This window comes from Hypanus sabinus, chromosome 10 (assembly GCF_030144855.1).
Source record: "Hypanus sabinus isolate sHypSab1 chromosome 10, sHypSab1.hap1, whole genome shotgun sequence".
Taxonomy (NCBI): Eukaryota; Metazoa; Chordata; class Chondrichthyes; order Myliobatiformes; family Dasyatidae; genus Hypanus; species Hypanus sabinus.
In genome coordinates, this window is record NC_082715.1 from 124,677,367 (window position 1) to 124,702,693 (window position 25,327).

At 41.4% G+C, this 25,327-nt stretch overlaps 1 protein-coding gene across 1 annotated transcript in view; it reads left to right on the forward strand.

Annotated features, from left to right (window-relative positions):
- mertka (c-mer proto-oncogene tyrosine kinase a) overlaps nt 1–25,327 on the forward strand; it is a 163,772-nt gene that overhangs the window by 103,100 nt on the left and 35,345 nt on the right. The window contains exons 8-9 of the mRNA XM_059982877.1: nt 2,188–2,333; nt 22,798–22,957. Of these exons, the coding sequence (XP_059838860.1) occupies nt 2,188–2,333; nt 22,798–22,957 (306 nt within the window). The remainder of the gene's footprint in view (nt 1–2,187; nt 2,334–22,797; nt 22,958–25,327) is intronic.

Consider the following 25,327-nt stretch of genomic DNA (forward strand, 5'->3'; position numbering starts at 1 on the left):
CCATGATATTCAATGACATAACTATCACTGAGTTCCACTTCATCAACAGCCTGAATGTCTGCATTCACCTTCAGTGTAAATAACATGGCTACAGGAGCAGTCCATCAACTGACCAATCTACAAGTCACAGATCAGAAGTCTGAAATATTCTTCATCTTGCCCAGATGACAGCACCATGAGTGACAGTCACTTGATTGGCTCTCCCTCCACTCTGTATTTGGCCGCAGTCTCTTCAGTCTGAAGTGCAGCATTAATAACAGTAGCTTCTTCAATAGCAACACAAGAGCTCTGCTATGTAGGACAAGGGCAGCAGGCATGTGGGAGCACGTCTTAGACGCCTTATGCTGCAGGTGGCAATTGTCTGCTGATGACTAATTTCCCAGTTGCAATTTTGATAAATATTCCTGGAAATAACTAGGTTCTAGTGTATAAATTCACCGCACCTGCATTCACATTGTGAAAATCCAGACCTGCTGTATTTCTGCCATATTATTTTTTTAATAAACATTTCCTAATGAATCACATACCATTCTGACTTCAGTATTGATTGTTTTTCTTTGCTGTTGCCAGTTAAAATATGAGAACCGCTGATGCCTCTTCCTTGGATAAGTAAGATCACAAAACACGTCTGCTGGGAAATGATTTGGAGTGTTCTCTTTCCAGTGTTCAAAATTAGGCTGTCACTCGGATATTAACTCAAACACATCAGTTCCAGCTGCACCTTGTAATGTTAACTTGGCTGCTCACCTTTCAGGTACAAATAGAGTTTATTCATTTGTCATATGAAGTAAGCCATCATGGTCATGGAAAGACCATGCTTGTTCTTGGCAACTTTTTCTACAGGAGTGGTTTGCCATTGCTGCCTTCTGGGCAGATGGGTGACCCCAGCAACGACCAATACTATTCAGAGATGATCTGCCTGGTATCAGTAGTTGCATAACCAGGACTTGTTCAATGCACCAGCTGCTCATACGACTGTCCACCACCTGCTTCTGTGTCTTCACGTGACGCATATCAGGGGAGGGCGGTGAAACGGGTGCAACACTATGCCCAAAGGTGACCTGCAGGCTAGTGGAGGGAAGGAGTGCCTTACACCTCCTTTGGTAGAGACATATAGTATCTCCACCCGCCACCCTGCAAATAGAGTATTCGTGCATTTTCTGCAACTTTTTTTCTCTTTTTGACTGTAACCTGTTCTTTTTCAGGAATATTTATTTAGCCTGCTTTGATTTGTTACACATCCAGCTGCTCGATTATTCATCACAAGACGGTTTTCTTCCAAAGCATTAGTCTAAGATACTAGTATTTAGAGACGTGAGGGCTGCCTCCAGCGGTTCCACATGAGAACATGTTCTAACCGTTGAAGCTTACTTCTCCGAAGTCGCTATAACATTCTGAAACAGAAAATAATAAAACTGACCTCCAGTGAATTTCAAAACAGTGTTCTAAATTGTCTTAATTGTTTTGTAATACAATCTGCAAATAGAAAGTATGTCGCTTTTCAGAAATGAAACTTCATCTCTTCCCAAAAACACTGCAGTTTTCATTTGAATACCCCCAACAGATTTCACCAGTTGGTGCGTCCAATTTGCTGTAAGGTCAAAACAAACGAGAAAAAGAGTTGGTTGCTTGCTGAAATAAAATGTTTTCCAATCATCTCATTAAATGTTTCCCCTGCCTTTGTTAACTGTAGAATAAGTTTGGCCTCTGTGTGTTGTCAGCTTAGCTGGTCAGTTTATGATATTAAATAATTCAGTGGCATCTTTCCCATCTTCAAAAGTCTCCATGAAACTAAGTTAATTCCCCGTCCATAAGCAAAATTAACAGCTCTGGAAATCTGAAATAATGAGATTGCATGAAGTGCTCATCAGGCTAAGCAACATCTAGGATGAATGGCATCAAAATTACATAAGACTGACAATTTAACAAACTATTATTAAAAGTGGGGAATGAAAGGAAACTATATTTGTCTTTTATAGGAATGATCTTTATGTCACACTTTTAAATTTAATATGGGAGTTTGTGTGTATCTGTGTAAGTCATGCAGGGACAGACTGTACTGAGATAACAAGCATATATTTCTTTGCAACATTGTTTTCCTTTGAAAAATGCGTCAGGGTAAAATATTAAGTGGTGGAACACATGAGTAAGAAGAGGAGATTACTCATGCATTTCTCTCCATTGCAGTCCCAACGGCACCTCCTCATAATATCAGCGTCCTTGTGAATGATGCCTCATTGACTGTTCAATGGATTGGACCTCCGGAAGAGGAAATTAATGGCATCCTGTTGGGCTACATGTTGAGCTATGACTGGAAAGGTAGTAGGTCCCCTGTAAGTATATTTAAAGTCATTTCAAGTCAATAAAAAGTGAACTCATTTGTTGTGCCAGCTGATGTTTTGCAATGGAAATCATGTGATCTGTGTTTCAGCTGTAACTAACCATGTTGGGAGGAAAAAGAAATCCCAGTACTAGAGACTGTAATAATTAGTATTGCTAGATCCTATAGATACAGGGTCCCTATAAAAAGCGTTCACCCCCCTTGGAAGTCTTCATGTTTTATTGTCTGAATCACATTGAATCACAATGGATTTTATTTGCCACTGATCAACAGAAAAATACTCTTTCATGTCGAAGTGAAATCAGAAATTAATTACAAGTATGAAACACAAAAAAAATTGAATAAGTGTTCAGCCCTTTCAAGTCAGCATTTAGTAGATGTACCTTTGACAGCAATTACAGCCTTGAGCCTGTGTAGACACATCTCTATCAGCTTTGCACATCTAGACACTGCAGTTTTTCCCCATTCTTCTTTACAAAATGCTCAAACTCTGTCAGATTGCATGGGGATCGTGAGTGAACAGTCCTTTTCAGGTCCAACCACGAATTCTCAATTGGATTGAGGTCTGGACTCTTGATGTGGCCACTCCAGAAAATTGACTTTGTTGTTTATAAGCCACTCCTGTGTAGCTTTGGCTTTATGCTGGGGTCATCGTCTTGCTGAAACACAAATCTTCTAGCAAGTTGCAGTTCTTTTCCAGACTGCATCAGGTTTTCCTTTAGGATCTCCCTGTATTTTGCTGCATCCATTTTACCCTCTGCCTTCGCATGCTTCCAGGGCCTGCTGCAGTGAATCATCCCCACAGTATGATGCAGCCACCACTGTGCTTCACGGTAGGGATGGTGTGTTTTCGATGATGTGTAATGTTCAGCTTACACCAAACATAGCATTTAGTCTGATGGTAAAAATCTCAATTTGGGTTCATCAGACCCTAAAACCTTTTTCCAGCTGACTTCAGAGTCTCCCATGTGTCTTCAGGCAAACCCTAGCCGAAGATTTCATGTGAGTTTTTTTCAACAGTGACTTTCTCTTTGCCTCTCTCCCATAAAGGTGCGACTGTTGAAGCACCTGGGCAACAGTTGTTGTATGCACAGTCTCTCCCATCTCAGTCACTGAAGCTTGTAACTCCTCTAGACTTGTCATAGGTCTGTTGGTGGCCTACCTCACTAGTCCCCTTCTTACATGGTCACTCAGATTTCGAGGATGGCCTGCTTGAGGCAGATTTACAGCTGTGCCGTATTCTTTCCATTACTTGATGATTGACTTAATTGTACTCTAAGGGATATTCAGTGACTTGGAAATTTTCTTGTATCCATCTCTGACTTGTGTTTTTCTATAACCTTTTCGTGGAGTTGCTTGGAGTGTTCTTCTGTCTTCATGGTGTAGTTTTTGCCAGGATACTGACTCACCAGCAGTTGGACTTTCCAGGTAAGGGTGTATTTTTACTATAGTCAATTGAAACACCTTGACTGTGCACAAGCTTCCAAAAGCAGATATCCAGTTAACTATGTATGTGACTTCTGAAACCAAATGGCTGTACTTCTAATGCTTTAGTGTGTCATATTAAAGGGAGGGGTGAATACTTACACATTAAATTATTTTGTGTTTTCTATTTGTAATTAATTTCAATCATTTTGCAGAGATCTGTTTTTACTTTGACACGAAAGTGTTTTTTTGTTGACCAGTGTCAAAAAAAGCCAAATTAAATCCACTATGACTCAATGTTGTAAAACAATAAAACATGAAAACTTCCAGGGGTGGGGTGAATGCTTTTATAGGCACTGTTTGCTGATTGCCTTCTTTATCCATGCCATAAGAGATAGAAGCAGAATTAGGCCATTTGGCCCATCGCGTCTCCTCCATTATTTCATCATCACTGATCTCTCTCAACCCCACTCTCTTGGCTTCTTCCTGTAACCTTTCATGCCCTGACTAATCAAGAATCTATCACCCTCTGCCCTTAAATACACCAAATGCTTGGCCTCCACAGCCACCTGTGGCAACAAATTTCATGGATTCACCTCCCTCAGGCTAAAGGAATCCTGCCTCATCTCCATTCTAAATGTACATCCCACTATTCTTCCTGCTCTGCCTTCTGGTCCTATACTCCCTCACGAGAAGAACGAGCTTACCAACTTTCAAATGATACACTTTGAAGTTGGTAATCTCATATTGAAATCATGTAGAAATAATTATTTTTTTCCCTTCAGTTTGAGTTTCACAGTTGGAAGCTCCCCTTTATTTGAGAGTAAAACATGATATGGATTTAGTTAAATGCCATTGGATTGTCACAATCGAGGAAATGAAAATGACTGATGGGTGGTAGTGTGTCAGAATTTTAGTCCTGACTTTAGCTACTGTCTGCATGTCTGCCCAGAGATGGCCTGAGTTTCCTTCTGAGTTAACGGTTTGTTGGCAACTGCATATTATAAGCATAATAAAGTCTGCAGATGCTGGAAATCCAAAGCAACACAAGAATTGCTGGAGGAACTCAGCAGGTTAGGCAACATCAATGGAAATGAATAAACAGTCAATGTTTTGGGTTGAGATCCTTCTTCAGGACTGGAGCCTCTATAGATGTACCGTGGAGAGCATTCTGACAGGCTGCATCACCGTCTGGTATGGAGGGGCTACTGCACAGGACCGAAAGAAGCTGAAGAAGGTTGTAAATCTAGTCAACTCCATCTTGGGTGCTAGCCTACGAAGTACCGAGGACACCTTCGGGGAGCGGTGTCTCAGAAAGCCAGTGTCCATTATTAAGGACCTCCAGCACCCAGGGCATGCCCTTTTCTCACTGTTACCATTAGGTAGGAGGTACAGAAGCCTGAAGGCACACTCAGCAATTCAGGAACAGCTTCTTCACCTCTGCCATCCAATTCCTAAATGGACATTGAAGCTTTAGACACTACCTCACTTTTGTTTAATATGCAGTATTCCTGTTTCAGCACATTTTAAAAAAATCTATTCATTATATGTAAATAATTTACTTATTTATTATTATGTTTTATTTTATTTTTTTTTACTCTCTGCTGGATTATGTAGTGCAGTGAACTGCTGCTGCTAAGTTAACAAATTTCACGTCACATGCCAGTGATAATAATTCTGATTCTGAAAGGAAGGGAGAAGCTGCCAGATTAAAATGGTGGGGGGAGGGGGAGGGGCAGGAATCTGATGGGAGAGGAGGATGGACCATGGAAGACAGGGAAGGAGGAGGGCACCCAAGGGAAGGAGATAGACAGGTGAGAAGAGGTAAGAGGCTAGAGTGGGGAGTGGGGAGGGAATTTTTTTTACCAGAAGGAGAAATCAATATTTGTGCCATCAGGTTGGAGGCTACCCTGATGGAATATGATGTGTTGCCCCTCCACTTTGAGGGTAGCCTCATCGCAGCGCAAGAGGAGGCCACGGTGCAATGTGCCGGAACAGGAACGGGTATTGGAATTAAAACGTTTGACCACCGGGAGGTTCCAGTTTCGGTGGATGGAGCAGCAGTTCCCCTCAATTTTTGATGGGTCTCATCAGTGTAAAGGAGGCCGCATCAGGAGCACTGGACACCATAGTCGACCCCAGGTGACGTTTGCCTCATCTGCAAGGACTGTTTGGGGCCCTGAATGGTGTGAGAGAGGAGGTGAATGGGCAGGTGCAGCACTGCATCTGACCCCTTGTAGTTAGATGGCGAATGAGATTTAAGTTGCAGGACCACAATTACAAAAAAATCAACAATGCAGACGCTACAGATCTGAAATAAAAACAAAATGCTCAGCAGTTCGTTCATTATCTACAGGAATAGAAACATTCAAAGCTTTGCATCAAAGAGCCTTCATCAGATCCTTCCTTTTGTTCCATTTCTTGTATTTATTCTGGTACTGATGCGATTGCTCAGCTGAGAGCTAGTTTGGTCCGAATGTGCTAAATGGTCAACTTCAGCATTGTAATAAGTAAATAACTTGTTTGTGGGGTTGTTTGCTGAGCCTGGAATTTAGGCCACAAACCTTGAGATGACATCATCAGCGTGCAACTGAGTTTCTTTTCTGCAGAGTGCTCGCGTTTATATTCATCTGACTCGTTGTCCTGATCGGTTGGACGTGGCAACCATGGAACCACCGCTTAGAACGACTGATAACCAGAGAGATGTGCCAGCAGAGATCACGCGGCTATCCGCTTGACAAGGACAAAGTGGAGACCAGTGGCCAGCCTGACAGGCAACCGATCAGAACAATGGGTCGGACCAATACGAACGTGAACACTCGACAGAAACAATACTTAATTGCGCACCAATGATGTCACTTCGACTGGTGACGAAACATTTGCGACCTAACTTCCAGGCTCAGCGAGCAACCCAACAAGCAAGCCGCCAACATGAGCTACCAATCTTCTCTTTCATTTCAAATAAATTAATAGCGTTCATTCAGCCTTTTAATTTTCATTGTTGAGGCTTATGCCTCAAGGAGTTGTAGTGTGAAGCTCTCTGTACTGCAATGACGTGCTACCAATCTGAGTTCACTTCAGATACCTGGCTTTCTTTCGGTATTTCCCATACCACTTGGTTGCCAAGTTCCTAGCGGGCTCATGCTCACTGAAAACATCTTCATATTTTCCCAGGCTGATTTCACCCAGGCCTTTTGTTGCGAACAAATACTGAAGGAGTTCAAGTTGAATTGTCACGTGTGCAAATACAGTGAGATATAGGTACAATAAAAAAAAGTGGTTTCAAATGGCATCACAGAAAATAAATGCACACCAGATAGTGGGGGAGAAATTAGTCACATTGCTGACACAACTTTTTTGGTAGCCTTCATGAGGTTCAGTCTTCAAATAACCTTTGAGAAAAGAAAAGGCAAAGAAATTGATGTAGATGCAAGAGGGTCTGCAGATGCTGGAAATCTAGAGTAAAACACACAATGTGCTGTTGACTTTTCTGGCCAAGACCCTTCATCAGGACTTCAGTGTTGTGATTAGCATCATTTGGCCTTTTAGTCTTCATTGTCAGTGCTATACCTTAGGATCCTTCATCCATCCTGATGACAGGTCTCGTCCCGAAACATCGACCGTTTATTCCAATCCACAGATGCTGCCTGACCTGCTGAGCTCCTTCAGTACATTGTGTGTAACGAAATCAAAGTGGTTGTTCAAAAACAGTTTTAAATGTGCCCAATCTGCTCTGAGTTTTTGACTAGATCTAAGAGCTTGCAAAGAAAACATAATTTTGTTGGAAGTAACACTGTAATTTCCAGTAGGTATGTTGGGCAAGACATGAAGGGACATGGATCAAAGAGTTTAATGAAACTGCATTACCAAAGAGTCTTAATGGAATTGTTTGTGGATATTTATTAAACAGTTACAATTACTTTTATATTATTATGAAAATAAATCCATAGTGTAACAATGGTTTAATTGAGCAGGCACTTGAACCCTTAAAATAAAGCAATGACACCTACTATTCTTGATTTGTGGAAGACACGTGGAGAGAATATTATTAGAATCTCTTGTTAATGCAAATTTTTTTTTCAGTAATGGAACACGGATGTCTCAAACCAGGGAGTGCAGCTTTAAAGTACAAAGTACATTTATTATCTAAGTGTACAGACGTTTTGCAACCTTGAAGAACCCATTTAAAAAAATACTATCAAACACCCAATGTGCAGAGGAAAAAAAAAATACCCATGCAAACAATAAAAGTAAGCAAGTAGCATTCAGAACTGAAGTCCAGAAGGAGTTCAGTGCAGAGCCAAGTAAATGTGGCAGAGCTGCAAGCTGAAGCGATCTCGTGCCCCAGCACTCTAACCTTTTCAATCTGGCCCAGTGCTTAAATTGTCATCCAAGCATTTGGTTCAGTTGCTTCTCTACACTCCGGGGCCTGGACCCCGCCTGTATCCGTCCTTTCCAATCCGGCCTGGCACTTAAATCGATGAAGTTTTTCACCCAGAGGGTGGTTGGAATTGGTCACACATTGCTTGTGAAGGTGGTTGAGTAATCTCACAGCATTTGCACTCTGGATGAGCACTTTTCTTTTTCAATTTTTTTATTGATTTTCATATATACATATAAAAAAACATAACATAATAATGAGTAAATTATGAATACAATAGACTTGAAGTCACGTTGATAATAAGATAACAATATCCTATTAAACATCAGCAGAAAAAAAATACCTTAATCAATCAAGTCCATATGATTATATATGAAAAAAAACAAAAATAACCATTAAAAGAAGAAAAAATTTGAAAATATGTGAAAAAAGTATATATTAAGAAAAATAAAACACTAAACTAAACTAACATGGGCAATAATAACAGTTTATAAGTATATGATAGTGTCAAAGAACTCCGGAACTCCATACCTGAACATGAATAAGCAGAAAGAAAGTCTGGAAAAGGCCAAATTAATTCATATGAAAATGTCGAATAAACGGTCTCCAAGTTTCTTCAAATTTAATTGATGAGTCAAAAATAGTGCTTCTAATTTTTTCCAGGCTCAGATAAGAAATAGTTTGAGAAAGCCACTGAAACGTGGTAGGAGGATTTACTTCTTTCCAATTTTGTAATATAGACCTTCTGGCCATTAATGTTACAAAAGCAATCATTCGTCTGATTGAAGGGGAAAACTGATTACCATCTTCATTTGGTATGCCAAAAATTGCAGTAATAAAATGAGGTTGTAAATCTATATTCCAAATTGAGGAAATAGTAGTAATTATGTCCTTCCAGTAATTATGTAAAGTGGGACATGACCAAAACATATGGGTCAATGAGGCCACTTCTGAATGACATCTGTCACATTGAGGGTTAATATGAGAATAGAATCGAGCAAGTTTATCTTTAGACATATGAGCTCTATGTACAATTTTAAATTGTATTAAAGCATGTTTAGCACATATAGAAGAGGAATTAACCATTTGCAAAATTTTTTCCCATTTATCTGTTGATATATTATATCGAAGTTCTTTTTCCCATTCTTGTTTAATTCTAACTGATATTTCTGGTTGTATCTTCATAATCATATTATAAATAAAAGCTACTAATCCCTTCTGACAAGGGTTTAAGGTAAAAATCAAATCTGTAAAATCCACCAAAGTTGAATTAGGAAAAGATGGTAAAACTTTATGTAAGAAATTTCTAATTTGTAAATATCTGAAAAAATTAGATTTAGGTAATTCAAATTTGTTGGAAAGTTGGTCAAATGACATCAAAGTATCTTCAAAGAAAAGATCACGAAAACATTTTATACCTTTCCTTTTCCATATGTTAAAAGCTTGATCTGTCCAAGAGGGTTTGAAAAAGAAATTAAATAAGATAGGGCTATCAAGAACAAAGTTTTTCAAAGTAAAAAACTTACGAAATTGAAACCAAATTCGTAATGTATGTTTAACTGGATGAGCACTTGACACCAAGGCATTGACACCTGGGACCAAATACATCTAAATGGGGTAGTATATACAGGCACTTGATGGGTGACATGCACACTTGGCTGTATGATGCTAAATATATTTTAGAGTTTAATATTAAAGCATTATCGTAATGGAGAGGAAGTGTATTAAATGTTTTTCTCTCTGGTTTGGAAACAAGTGATGTGTGGGCATGTGGTTTTCCCACAGAGAAAAGGTCAAGCAGCTCTGTTGAACCATAATGATATCACGTGGCCTCCTGTTGTTACACAACAGCCAAGTCAGCATTTAGCATCTTGCTGCAGGAACACATGACACCTCTTCATGGTAGCTAGGATTTATAAAGTAGAGTGTCATCTGTGAAGAGCAAAAAAGGTTAGAAACATTACCTTGTCATGATTAAAGATATGTCTAGATTTTAATTCTCCAAGTGGATGTCAATTACTTTAACTGTGTCGATGCAGGGAAAATCTGTTCGTTTATTTTTCTATATTTTCAACATAGATTTTTATGCTTGTTTCTTTCATTAACACTGCACAATCTGACAAATTCCAATTGGTTGCAGTAAAGCTGTTGAAATTAGCCAAGACATTCTGTTCATTAGTTGTCAACTGACCAGGGGTATAGTTCTGAGATTAGGGGATGCATTTAAATTTGAGGTGTGAATGAATTGTCTCCTCTTGAGGGTGCAGAACGTCTAGAGTTCTTTACCACAGATAGTTGTAGACACTAGTTCATTTTGGATATTCAAAGGGGAAGTAGATAATCTTAGAAAGATCACAGAATTGAGAGATAAAGGGAACTGGTGTAAAAGAGGAGCTGAGGCCCGGGACAGATTAAACGAAGAAGCAATGTTGAGGATCCAAGTGGTTTTACTCCTGATCTTTTGCTGCTCATTTTGAATGGGAGCTGAACTCCGATGCTATTCCAAAATCCAGTGTGTTAGATTACAGATTGAGCTCTCAGACAACAGCATTGTGCGCTTTGTATGTGTGTCGATGATGCAGAAAGCCTTGCGGATCTATTGTGATGCTTATCCCATCGACAAGCCATTGTTATCTTTTAATAAAGGTGAAGCAATGACAAATGATGCTCCTAGCAGGTGCAATTCAATTTGTGCAATTGAATGTGTGCAGTTGCTCCTTCAAGTTCTTAACCTGTATGAAGGATCAGCTTTTGTGCATTTCCTATTAGAAACAGGAAAGATGAACACAGAGATGGAGAACACTGAAGCAGAGTTCCTCCAACATCTGTAGCAACACACAAGATGTTTGAGGAACTCAGCTGCTCAAGCAGCGTCTATGGAGGGAAACGGATAATCAGTTCCTTCATCTGAACTGAAAGATCAACAGAAGAAAGCAGGTATAAAGTCAGGGTTGAGTTTATTGTCGTATGCACGGGTGCAATGAAAAATGTAAATGTAGTATGACATCAGCAGTGTTCACAGGAAAAGCACGAGTTAAATCTTAATGATTTTCACAAGAAAACACAATTAGAACATAAATAACTAATTTCATTTTAGTACAAGGCAGTCAGTGTAATTGCAGTGTTGCCTTGCAGTAGTGATTAGAGTTTTGCTGCATGGTTCAAGAACTGAATGGTTGAAGGGAAGCAGCTGTTCTTGAACCTGGTGGTGTGGGATCTCATTCTTATGTACCTCCTGCTCGACGGGAAGGTGGCATGGCCTGGATGGTGGAGGGTTTACTGGAAGGAGTTGGAGGACAGGACTGGGATAAGAGCTAATAAGTGATAGGTGGTTCCAGGTGAAGATGAGTGATGGGTAGATGGAGGAGGGCAGAGTAGAAATAGCGACACAAGTTGGGAGATGATAAATGGAGGTGAGAAAGGACTGAAGGTCACACACTAAATACGGATGGAACTTATCAAGTCAGGCAGCACCTCTGGAAGAGAATAAGCATTCAAAACGTCAGGTCAAGACCTGAAACTTGGACTGTTTGTTCCCTCCATAGATGCTGCCTGACTTGCTGAGTTCCTCCGGCATTTAGAGTGTGTTACTCAAGATTTCCAGCATGTGCGCAATCTCTAAAGGACTGAAGATGTCGAAGCATAATAGCAGAGGGAAATTGGAGCATGGAATTGAACAAGAAAGGTAAAGAGGGCAAATGGGGGGGGGGGGGAGAGAGAGTGTGTGGGTGATGGCTAGATGGAGTGGTTCCTGATTGTGTCTGGGCTTGGAATCTGGGTGAACCTGTGACAAATTGGGTCTCTGGGAAAATGGGTGGTTGGAACCTTTTTCTGCTTGCTCTGCCTGTATTTTTGGTGTGTCACTTAGAAGAGTCAAAGACAGAGTGTTCTTTTACCATCTGCTATGCTTCTATCTGTCCGTTTTGCCCTCTGTGTCCTCGCAGCACTTTCAGAAAGTGAGTTTCATAGCTGACCTGCCAGTGGACTGGACCAGAAATGTAAAGTTAGCCTAGATATCTGTTTTTTTTGCTCAGCACGAAACAGTGGCTGAATGCCTCCTCTGTGCTGTATTCCAATATTGGTTGGAAGTGTCTAGCAGGAAAATAAATTCTGAACTTCAAAAGGGTATGAATGTTTTACAGTTTATTTTTCTCACCAGTTTTACATCTTGCTCACCTGAAGGTATGAATTTTATTGGGATTTGACAGCACCCTCTCTGCTCTCCTAGTGTCTTGAAAAATGGATATAATTCAGTGTACAGTTTAGACAGTACAGGGACAAAGGAAACCTCTTTGGTTCATGATGTTGTGTGTAACTAATGAAGTTAATAAGATTACCCAATTATTTCGGCTTATCCCTCACTCCCCTGTTATTTTGAGTTGATAGTTGTTGCTGGGTACTGATCAGGCAGCAAACACTGGTTCATCTTGCATTTCTCAACCTCGGGGACTGAGAGACCAGTTTCAGACCATCACCCATACTGGAACAAGTCAGCTCACTACCTGAGTCTTCTCAAACCTGATCCGAATTGACTTGGCAAACCATGGGATGGCAGGAATGGGAGTTAATTGCAAAGTGACAAAGATTAGCTGCCTCACTCTGCCCGTCAAACTCAGTTATGCAGTTTCTGTAAATCTGCTAGCAGAGGGGTAGAGTGGAGCTGACAGCTGAGGTTAGGCTTTTTCAAGCCCAAACTTGTGTGTGAGAACTGGGGGAGATGAACAAAACAGGGTGAAATTCAGAAGTGACTTAACAGTTCCAAAGTCTTTGAGCTGCCAGCTTCAAGAAGATTCTGATGTTGGAATGATTACTTTGTTCAGTCAGTTGATTTATGAGTCATCTCTTTCAGTTCTCAGTTCACTTCAATCTGTGTTAATGTCATCTCAAGTGATAACAGAAGTGTTGCTTCAGCAGTAATCTCCTTAGCCAGTCTGAATGTATTTCTGATCCTATTTGTTTCATTTCATTGGATTTGATTCATTCATTCATTACAAAATTAAGGCTGCAGCTAGATTTCCATTGTCTGGATAAAGCCAGGTTTGAGATGGGCTGGAACTTTGAAAGTCTAGCCCTATGCTGGATTTAATACCCACGGTCCTGAGGCACCTGATTATGACGGGACAAGGGAACCAGCCGTGGAGGCTTTTATTGAGGCAGGGTGGGAACAGTGTGGCAAGTGTTTATCCTGACATCCATGTAGGCCATTGGTTCATTGGTCTTCATCAGCTTCCACCAGAGCAATCCCATTGATCCCATTCCTCCCTCATTTCCCTGCAACTCTCCAACTTTCTCGTATAGCCATCGAGATCCCTCTGATTCTTTTCAACATGTACCCATACTAAAGAGTAATCTACAGTGACCAATTTTCGTGCGTCTTTGGAGAGGTCAGGATCAAACCTGAGTGCTTGTGGCTTTGAAGTACAAGTAAGTCCTAAAATATTTTTTCTCAAATTATCTGTTATGACTGCCCCTCCATATCCTAAATGATTGAGTAATTAATTCTTACACCTAAATAGTGCCATAATCCTTCAGCCAGAATGAAATCATGTGTCAGATTATACTGATCTTTAAGCATTGTAAGGCCTGATCACTATCAACAAGGTCTTGCTCCCAGATGAGTTCAGTCAATGCCTTTTATGCTCACTTTGACCATCAACGTGAGTGGTCCTTCAGGAGGGTGAACCCACAGAAAGCATCCAGCCCAGCTGGGGTACCTGGCTTTGTCCCAAAGAACTGTGTTGATCAACTGGCTGGAGTGTTCACTGATATCTTTAACCTCTTGCTACTGCAGCCTGAGGTACCCACCTGCTTTAAGTAGGCTGCAATTACACCTGTGCATAAGAAGGCCTTGGTAATCTGCCTCGATGACTGTCATCCACTGATGACGTGTTTTGAGAAGTTGTTGATGAAACATATCAACCCTTGCCTGCAAAGTGACTTGGATCTGCTCCAATTTGCCTACCGTCACAACAGATCAAATCCAGATGCCATCTCATTGACTCTTTACTCAACCCTAATATCTGGACTGCGGAACTCCATGCATCAGGATGCTCTTCATTGACTGCAGTTCAGCATTCAGTACCATCATCCCCCCCTCAAAAACCAGTCAATAAGCTTCAAATCCTAGGCCTCAATAACTCTTTGTAAAACTGGATCTTAGATTTCCTCACTTGCGGACATCAATAAGTTCGGATTGGCAACAATATCTCCTCCACAATCTTCATCAGTACGGGAGAATAGTATAAGGCCGTGTGTTTTGCCCCCTGCTCTACTCACTTCACACTGGGGTGGTGGAGAGTATATTGACTGATTGCATCACAGCCTGGTATGGAAATACCAATTCCCTCAAACAGAAAATCATATGAAAAGTAGTGGATAAGGCCCAGTCCATCATGAGCAAATTCCTCCCCAGCAATGAGCACATCTACAGGAAGCGTTGTCAGGACTCTCACCTCAACCATTGGGCTCTTGAACCAGAGGGGAAAACTTACCTCAACTTCACTTGCCCAATCATTGAACTGTTCCTGCAACCAATGCTTTCACTTTCAACAGTCTTCATTTCAAGTTCTCAATACATCCATCTGCCCCCGTTTGTCTGTCCTGTTGGGTGCAGTCTTTCATTGATTCTATTGTGTTTCTTGTATTTACTACATATATATATATATATATATATATATGGTTCCAAGGACTTCGAGAGCCTACTACTATATATATTTATAGGCATCCATTAGTCTTGAGAGACCGTGGATTTGTGCCTTGGAAAGTTTCCAGGGTGCAGGCCTGGGCAGGGTTGTATAGAAGATCGTCAGTTGCCCATGCTGCAAGTCTCCCCTCTCCACACCACCGATGTTGTCCAAGGGAAGGGAAAGGGCCGATTCAGCTTGGCACCGGTGTTGTCGCATGTGTTGACACGCGGCCAAGTGGTTAAGGCGTTGATCTAGTGATCCGAAGGTCGCTAGTTTGAGCCTCAGCTAAGGCAGCATGTTGTGTCCTTGAACAAGGCACTTAATCACACATTGCTCTGCGACGATACATATTTATATTTGGATAATAAAGTTACTTTGAACTTTGATTTGATCTTCCGTGTTAGCTTAACATATGGTACCATGTCAGAGGCTTAGCCTGAAGTCCATGTAGACGGTATCTACACAAGAGATTCTGCAGATGCTGGAAATCTGGAGTAACTTGTAGAAAGTACTGGAGGAACTCAGCAGGTCGGGTAGTGTCTATGGAAATAAGTAAACAGTCGACATTTCAGGCTGAGAGCCTTCATCAGGGCTGGAAAGGAAAGGAGAAGAAACCAGAATAAGAAGCTGGGGGAGGGGAAGGTTGTACAAGCTCGAAGGTGATAGGTGAAGCCAGGTTGGTGTGGGGGATGGGAAATGAAGAAAGAAGCAGGGAAGTGATAGGTGGAGAAAGTAAAGGGCTAGAGGAGATGGAATCTAATTGAAGAAGAGTGTGGGCCATGGAAGAAAGAGAAGGAGGAGGGGTACCAGGGGGAGGTGATAGGTAAGTGAAGAGAAGAGAAGGGATAAGAAGGAGCCAGAGTAGGGAATGGAAGAAGCCATAAGATGGAGGGGAAAATAAAGTGACATGCAAAAGTTTGGGCACCCCGGGCCAAAAGTTCTATTACTGTGAATAGCTAAGCGAGTAAAAGATGACCTGATTTCCAAAAGGCATAAAGTTAAAGATAACACATTTCTTGAATATTTTCAGCAAGACTTTTTTTATTTCCATCTTTTACAGTTCCAAAATAACAATAAAGGAAAAAGGTCTGAAGCAAAAGTTTGGGCACCCTGCATGTTCAGTGTTTAGTAACACCCCCTTTGGCAAGTATCACAGCTTGTAAACACTTCATGTAGCCAGCTAAGAGTCTTTCAATTCTTGTTTGGGGAATTTTTGCCCATTCTTCCTTGCAAAAGGCTTCTAGTTCTGTGAGATTCTTGGGCCATCTTGCATGCACTGCTCTTTTGAGGTCTATCCAAGATTTTCGATGATGTTTAGGTTGGGGGACTGTGAGGGCCATGGCAAAACCTTCAGCTTGCGCCTCTTGAGGTAGTCCATTGTGGATTTTGAGTTATGTTTAGGATCATCATCCTGTTGTAGAAGCCATCCTCTTTTCATCTTCAGCTTTTTTACAGACGGTGTGATGTTTGCTTCCAGAATTTGCTGGTATTTAATTGAATTCATTCTTCCCTCTACCAGTGTAATGTTCCACGTGCCACTGGCTGCAACGCAAGCCCAAAGCATGATCGATCCACCCCGTGCTGAACAATTGGAGAGGTGTTCTTTTCATGAAATTCTGCACCCTTTTTTTTCTCCAAACATACCTTTGCTCATTGCGGCCAAAAAGTTCTATTTTAACTTCATCAGTCCCCAGGACTTGTTTCCAAAATGCATCAGGCTTGTTAAGATGTTCCTTTGCAAACTTCTAATGCTGAATTTTGTGGTGAGGACACAGGAAAGGTTTTCTTCTGAACACTGTTCCATGAAGTAGAACAGTGCACCACCACTCCAGAGTCTGCTAAAACTTCCTGAAGGTCTTTTGCAGTCAAATAGGGGTTTTGATTTGCCTTTCTAGCAATCCTATGAGCAGTTCTGATGGAAAGTTTTCTTGGTCTTCCAGACCTCAACTTGACCTCCACCGTTCCTGTTAACTGCCATTTCTTAATTACATTACAAACTGAGGAAACAGCTACCTGAAAACGCTTTGCTATCTTCTTATAGCCTTCTCCTGCTTTGTGGGCATCATTTATTTTAACTTTCAGAGTGCTAGGCAGCTGCTTAGAGGAGCCCATGGTTGTTGATTGTTGGGAAAGTTTGAGGAGTCAGGGTATTTATAAAGCTTTGAAATTTGCATCACCTGGCCTTTCCTAACGATGACTGTGAACAAGCCATAGCCCTAACAAGCTAATTAAGATCTGTGACCTTGGTAAAAGTTACCTGAGAGCTCAAATCTCTTGGGGTGCCCTAACTTTTGCATGGTGCTCCTTTCTTTCACTCTAAGATTGTAGAAAGCAAAAATAATACACTAATTTTGCTTAAAATGGAGAAATCGATGTTCATGCCATCAGGTTGGAGGCTACCCAGATGGAATATGTCTTGCTCCTCCAACCTGAAAGTGGCCTCATGGTGGTGGTAGGGGAGGCCATGGATCAACATGTCAGAACATAGACAATATGTACTGCACTTTTCTCATCTATCCTCTTGGTCACCTCTTCAGAAAAACTCAACCAAATATCTTAGACACAATTTTCTTCACACATAGCTTTGCTGTTTGTTCCTAAGTAGTCTTTTCATTTCCTCATGAATTTATTGTATTTCCTGTCTCTCTGATTCTCTCCAATAAATTACTTATTGTAGCAGTGTGCTACACGCAGCGCTAAAATTACGACACAGAGTCGGTAACTGCAGTCGAAGGAAAAAACTTTATTCGAAATCTTCAGCCTCACTTTTAAGCCTCCCTCAACCTGCCCCCCGTGGCGCAGAGGCTCCAAAGCTCTGTGCTCGCAAACCGCCGTAGGCTATCTAATTGTGAGTCGGTTCGGATGTGCCAGGAAATGGGTCGCCACATTATTACTGATATTTAAGCTCATAGGTCAGTAGTTCCAGACTTTTCCTTGCAGCCTTTCTTAAATAAGGGCCTAAAGTTAACAGCCTCAGTCTTTGAGCACCTCACCTATGTTTATCAGTGATATAAATGTCTCTGCAAGGGGGGCTCAGAATTTTTTCACTAGCTCCCCTTTGACATTTCATACTAATCCTTAACTATTCAATAATGTCAGACACCACATTTCCAAATTCTGTTATCTGTGGTAGTGTAGTGATTAGCACAGGGCTGTACAGTATAGGCAACATAGGTTCAATACCCGTCGCTGCCAGTATGGAGTTTGTATGCTCTCTCTCTGACTTCCTCCCTCAGCTCAAAGATGTACTGGTTGGTAAATTGTCCTGTGATTAGGCAAGGATTAAATCGGGGGATTGCTGGGTGGTGTGGCTGGAAGGGTCTATTCTGCACTGTGTCTCAATAAAATGAAAGAAAATGTATGTGTTGACTGCTACATTCATGATTTTCTGATTCATATTCTGTATTCTGCAATAGTGTAAGATGCTTATTTGCATTATGTAAAAGTCCACAAGATGGAGTCCACAGTTACAGAAAGTTATGAGAGCTAAATCCAAGTGGCTTAACAAAGGAGTTACATAAAACTTCAGCAATCCCCACAAAGTGCTGGAGGAAGAAAAAGCATTTCAGGCTGTATATTGTATACACTTCTCTGACATTAAATGTACCTTTGAAACCAGCAGGTCAAGCAGCATCCATGGAAATGAATAACCAGTCAATATTTAAACAGTTGTAACTTTGTTTAGTTCCCTCCATTCATCAGGCATTCCGAACTTGGAGCCCACAGACCCCTTGGTTAATGGTAAGGCTCCATGGCATAAAAAAAGGGTTGAGAAATTCTGCCATAGATGTCGCCTGACCTGAGTTCCTCCAGTATTTTGTTCAAAGGTTATTTTATTATAAAAGTATGCAATTCTGAAATTCTTCTTCTCCAGATAGCCACGAAACAAAGATGGGAGAGAACGGTATCACAATCGTCAACCCCAATCCCTCCTCCCTGCACAAATAAAATGAACAAAAATAGAATAGGCACATTGGTCCCCAAACCCCCCTCCCCTGCACACAAAAAAACCAAGAAAGATGCAGCACAAAACACAGAACATCAAAATCTATAACTCTGGGGGGAGGGGGGAGTCTTTGTGTGTGTTGCTTTGGATTTCCAGCATCTGCAGACTTCCTTGTGTTCATAAAACTTTTTTAATATATAATTTTGTAACAATTATTTTTAGAATTGATCTGAAGAAACAGTGATCTGAAATGTATCTAACTTCTTTTTGTTGTGTTTTGGTTGTGGAAATTAGTTTCTGCCAGATTTACTCCTTCAGATTTAGGCTTAATAGCTTTCAGATAATGTAATAGCTCAAAACCAGTGGCACTGTCACCTTGCAAAATTATAGTTTGAATAAAAATCTGACATAATGCAAGCCTTGTGAATGGCATATTGTAAGTTTAATCAGTTGTGTTTGTTTGGCCAAAATATCATTGCACAGGCTTAAACTTTCTGACTAAATGTCACACTGCACTCAATGCGATTTGCTGCTTGTCATGAAGGTTTAGCTTCCAGTAAACTCGTACATTAATGGCATTGTGTCGCACCACCATTCTTTATGGAATGGTATAGGCTGATTCATCAGCAAGTGACATTTAGGGTAAACAGCTCAAGATGTCATGATTTCCTTATTATTGTTCAGTTGATGATATTGATTTATAATAGATTTTCACACACTCTATAAACATAGAAATTTTAAAGTATTTGTGGTAGTTATCACATTAAAGTATGAGACATCTGCTGGCAAAAGCAGACATTAGTGTCCTGTGTATTGCCAGCTGCATTGCACAGAATATCACTGAGTTGGTGGCATGTCAAATTCATTGAAATATGTGGTGAGTCAGTGCAGCTGCTAAATTGATGACTGTACTTGCAATCTTCAGAACAACTGGACTAACACACATTGAGTTTCAGATCGCTCTTCTCCACATTTCTCTGCAGTGGTTTCCAGTACTCGTTGGCATATGACCTGCTTCAGATGTCGACCTAACTTGGAGCTAAGATATTCCAACAAGTGTCTTTTTTTTTGTAGGAATCCTGAAAATAGGATTGGAATCTAAACTAGTTTACTTATTTTATAATATCCCTGCTGACCAGTGTATGAATACTTGTTTAATTTAATGTGCTTGACTCACGTCTTGTTCGTTTACACACACTTATCAAAAGTTATCAGGTCAAATCTCATTTGGAGCAGCTGGCTCATGATTAATCTGACTTGCAGGCGACATCAAGTCAAGAACATTTATAAGTTCGGAGTTCAGTGCCTTTTATTTTTGTGATTTTATTTTGTGGTTATTTGTGGAAGCTTGTGTTTTAAACTTGGCTGCATTAGTAATGTGGCCTCCCAAAGGCCAGCCTCTGTGGCAGAAAGGTTTGCTTTGGAGACCCATGCCAGAGTTCAGAGCAGAAGTTCAAAAGGTTGAGGATACCTACTGTTTAATGGTTTTAGGGGAGAGAGTGAATGGCTGTGATCTTTCCGAGGAAGAGATCGTGTGGGAGATGTCCACACTCAGACTGAGCAGATGGCCATACCTTCTCCGGCTTGTCTTCTAAAGACTGGCGAGGGTTATCCAGCTTTCTGTTAATGTGCTGCCTTGAATGGGGAAAAATAAAAATGCTAATGGGAACAAGATCATAATTTCAAAGTAAGAGACCAAACAGCTTTATGTTGCCTTGTTTTTCCCTTCTGTCCAAGAATACTATGACCACTGACGTTGCAGAAACTGCCATCGTCATGAAGTGCTTTGAGAGGCACATATCAACTCCAGTTTTCATGATAACCTCGACCCACTGTAGTTTGCCTTCTGCTGAAATGGGTCTGTGGCAGACTCGCTCTCTCTGGCCCGACACTCCCGCATTAGACTATTGTTTATTGACAACAGCTCCGCCTTCAATACTATAATTCCAGGCAAACTCATCGTGACACACTGGACGCTGGGAGTCAATGCCTCCCTATGCAATTGGATCCCTGACTCCCTAACCAACAGATCAGTCAGTAAGGGTAGGTAGCAATGTCTCTGCCTCAATTATTCTAAACCCTGGTGAGGACACAAGGTTGTGTGTGTCAGCTCCTGACTCTGTTCCCTGTGATGACACAGCCAAATTCTGCTCTAACTGTAAGTTTGCAGATGATACCTCTCTGGTGGACCTTTTTTCAAATATAGTAGGTTTGAAGGAAATAGAGAGCTTATAACATGGTGTCATGAGCACCACTTTTCCCTCAGTGTCAGCAAAACAAAATTCCTGGTCTTGTATGATTAATGTGACCTTGCTCCTTATTGTTCATCTGCACTGTTCTTTCCCTGCAGCTGTTCCACTTTATTCTGCATTGTTTTTTCTTTTTATACCTCAATGCACTGTGTATAATGATTTGATCTGTATGAATAGATTCAGAGTTATGTGTCATATGTACGGCAAAACAGTGGAATGTGACATTTGTGTTAACAGCTGACACACCCAAGGATTTGCTGGGGACAACCCACAAGTGGCATCAGACGTTCTGGTGCCAATGTAGCATGCCAGCGATGCTCAGCAGAACAGCACAGAACTCAATGGACAAACACTAAAACATCAACAACTACACAAGCCCCATTCCGCCCTCCCACCCACCCAGCCACCTTTGCTCATACAGAGCCCTTTAAACCCAAGGCAATCTGTCTTTTCCACAGAGTCCAGCAGCTGTGGGCTCACAGACATTGTGCCTTCGATGTCCCACCGGACTCAGAGATTTTCAGACAGGGGTTTCTGGCTTCCGATTGACCTTGGGACTTTGATCTTTGGTATCAATGCAGGGCTCGATAATGACGAAGAAGGATCTGAACCCCAGACTGTAAACAACAGGCTCGCTGATGATGGGACCCAAACACTTGGCCTTGAAATCCGGTCTTGACAATTTGCATGTCTGGGGGTCACAGGCTCTTAATCCTTCTGCCTGCATGGAATCAGGTCACAGAACAGACCTTTGACTCGCTGATCTAATGGCGGGGTTGGGGGGGGGGGGGGCATCAGCCCTTATCCTCGGTGGCCTGCCTGCCCATGTCCAACCTTCCAAGTCATAGGCCTTTGAACACAGAGGGAAGGCTTGGACTCTGGGATGTCCTTTAATTTCCTCCACATCCCTGCCCCTGACCCCTAACTCCCTTCCCTGTTCCCAAAACCATCCTTATGAATCTAAAAGTACCCACCCCCCTCAAAAAAAAAGTCTGTGCCACAACTTCAGCAGAGACTGCAGCTTGGCCTCATCTTAACCGGAAGATATGGTATCCAAGGCAAATGTTTCTTGGTACAATTCCAAATTGGTTTATTATTGTCACTTGTACTGAGGTACAGTGGAAAGCTGTTGTTTTGCATGCCAGCCATACAGGTTATTTCATCATGCTAGTACATTGAGGTAGTACAAGGTAAAAACAATAACGGAATGCAGGAACACAAAATGCTAGAGAACTCAGCAGGTTTTTCGATGGAAAAGCATACAGTTGATGTTTCAGGCTGAGACCTTTCATAAGGACTGGATGAAGTTTTACAGTTGCAGAGAAAGTGTGGTGTAAGCAGACAGTGCAAGAGCCATGGGGAGATTAATTGTCAGGTCGAGATTTCATCATATAATATTACCATTCAGTAGTCTTGTACCAGCAGGTAGAAGATGGTGTTTTCAGGTGTTTGTACCTGCCTGATGAGGGACGGAGGGTGAAGAGAGAATGTCCAGGGTGGTTTTCTCAGTAATTTTGAAGAGTCTTTGACCTGAAACATTAACTGTTCCTCTCTTCATGGATGTTGCCTTGCAAAGTGATTCCAGAATTTTGTTCTTATTTCACATTACTAGCATCTTATTTTTGATTTACTTTAGCAGATGGTTTTTCTGGTCTCTCTTGTGGATGGTGAGATACTTGGATGCTATGGGCTCATAATGATGATGGGATCTCATTGCATAGTAACCACATGTGAAACTATTTTTGTTTGTTTTGTATAATTTCCAGGTTATAAAATCACTTGCATTGGATGCCGGTGAGAACATTAGTCAAGGCATAATCGATGTTCAGACAACAAATGTTACGTACAAGGTCCAAGTGGCTGCATATACTAAAGTTGGAGTTGGACCTTACAGCAAACCTGTGCATGTGTTTGTTGAAAGTATTGGTAACTATTGCTTTGTTTCATTAAAAAATGTCAGTGTGACAAATTAGTTGAAAAGATTTCCATGGAGAGGAACGCATGTGAGGGACTGAATGTGGGATGCCTTACTTTCTTTTAATTAATTGGAATTAGATCCAGTTTCTTAAATGTTGTCTTACTCATTTACAGTTCATATGTTTGAAGTATTCATTTTTAACTTTGAATGCCAAGTCTTAGCAAGCTGTTAAAATAATCTTTGGTGATTTTGTGCATGGCCTTGTTTTTATACCCTGCTGATATCAAATGTCACTGTCCTAAAATACAGACACCTCAACATGCAGTTAACTCTCAAATATCCTCTAATTTGGTTAAGCAAGTCATTTATTTGTACCATTACCACTGCATTCAAACAGACAAAGAGTGAAACTGGACAGGCCACTAGTCTGGGCACTAAATTTGAACATGTGAAAGTTGCTTCCAGTTAAATTGACCTAGTAACATCCTCTTCCAAAGCATTATGGGAACTGTCCCACAGACTGACAAAGTCAGACTCACAGAACCTGATGTATTGGACAAAATATAAGATTTCTCCTTCACTGGCCTGCCAGCAGGACATTCCCACCTGAGGTGGTGGCAGTGTGGTGATATCCATCTGGGAGGGAACAGCCCTCAAGCTAGAAATTAGACCAGTGGGCTCAAGTTAAGCATAGGCAAAGAAACCACCTCCTGATTTATCACCTACTGCTCTATCTGCTGATGAATTATTGCTCCTCCATGTTGAGCAAAACTTGGAAAAGCCACAGGAAGTAACAAGAGCATCAAATGTCCACTGTGCTGGTGGACTTCATTATCCATCACCAGGAGCGTCTTGGTGGCAGCATCACTGATTGAGCTGCCTGAGTCCAAGACATAAGCTGCTAAGCTTGGTCTGTGGTAGTTGGTTAGTAAGCCAACATGAGGGATAAATGTACTTGACTATGGAAGCTTCTGTTATAGGTGAATGCCACAGGACTGGTAAAGGTAAGCACCATGGAGTCTTCGGGAGGCAAAGTCTCCACATCCAGGGCATTCTACACTGTGTTGCGTGGCATTAGATGAAATAGACTCATGACTCAGACTAGGTTTAGCAGCTGTAAACTGGGCATCCATGACTCACTGTAAAACATCACAGATACACAAACTTTAACCTCCTGGTCCACCATATCCTTGCTCTTCTGTTGCCAACCCAAGGAACCAGCCCTGGTTCCATGAATTCTGTAGAAGGGAACAATACTAGGCCTGTCTAAAAATGAGGAGATGCCAACCTAGTGAAGCCGGAACACAGGAATGCCTGCATGCTAAACAGGATATGATAAAGCTTAGTGACCTCACAATCACAACCACTGGACAATATCAAAGCACTGCAGCCCCACCCCATCTAGTCCCCATTGGGAGTGGATATTTAACCAGCTAACAGGAGGGGGAATTTGGCAGTGAGCTCACCACATGTGTGCTCAAGCCACACTAGTCTCAAGCATATTCTCTCAGAAGTGCTGACTAAATGGTCTATCTCAGTTTGTACATGAAACCAGGACAGTCTTTTGATCCGTTACATGTGAAATTAGGAAATGACCTGGAGGAATATCAGCTACCACAAAGATGACCAGACATTCTCCCAGCTTTAATATCAAAACCCTGTGCTCCAGAACTGACTGTTCCTCTAGCCAAGCTATTCCAGTACAGTTAGAGGGTGCAGACAGGGGGAAAGCCTGCCCAGGTATATCCCATTGACAAGTATCAGGATGTATCTAATCCGGATAATAACCATCTGATTGGTCTGCCCTCTTCATCAGCAGTGATGGGAGGTGGGGTGTCATTGATTAGTACAATGTGGTTGTAGACATTCACTTGGATAGCACCAACAGCACCTCCCAAATCCCTGGCATCGACCACCAAGAGCTGCAGTAATTTGAAAACACTAACCTCTGCAGAGTCCTTTCCCAAGTTGCACACCATACTGATATATCTCTGGCTTTTGGGTCTAAATCCTGGAATTTCCACCCCCATCCTCACTCTGCAAGTACCTCCACAAGAAAGGCTGCAGCAATGCCAGAACGTGACTCACCACAACCTTCTCAAGGGAAATTTACGATGAGCCATGCCAGTGACTCTCAGATCTCAAAATGCAAATGAATGATGCAGCAGGTAGGACATCCTGAACAGAAAACAAGCCATGTTGCATCGGCAATCCTGAATTTATGCCTCAAAACACTATCATTTTATTCTTTGTTGAAAGATGATTTGTCTGTTTTAGTTTCTCCTTGGCTGACATTGGCATCTAATACCAATGCTTCAGTACCTTTTTTAATTCATTCATAAAATGGCCTGTTGTGACTTGCCTATATAACTGAAGTC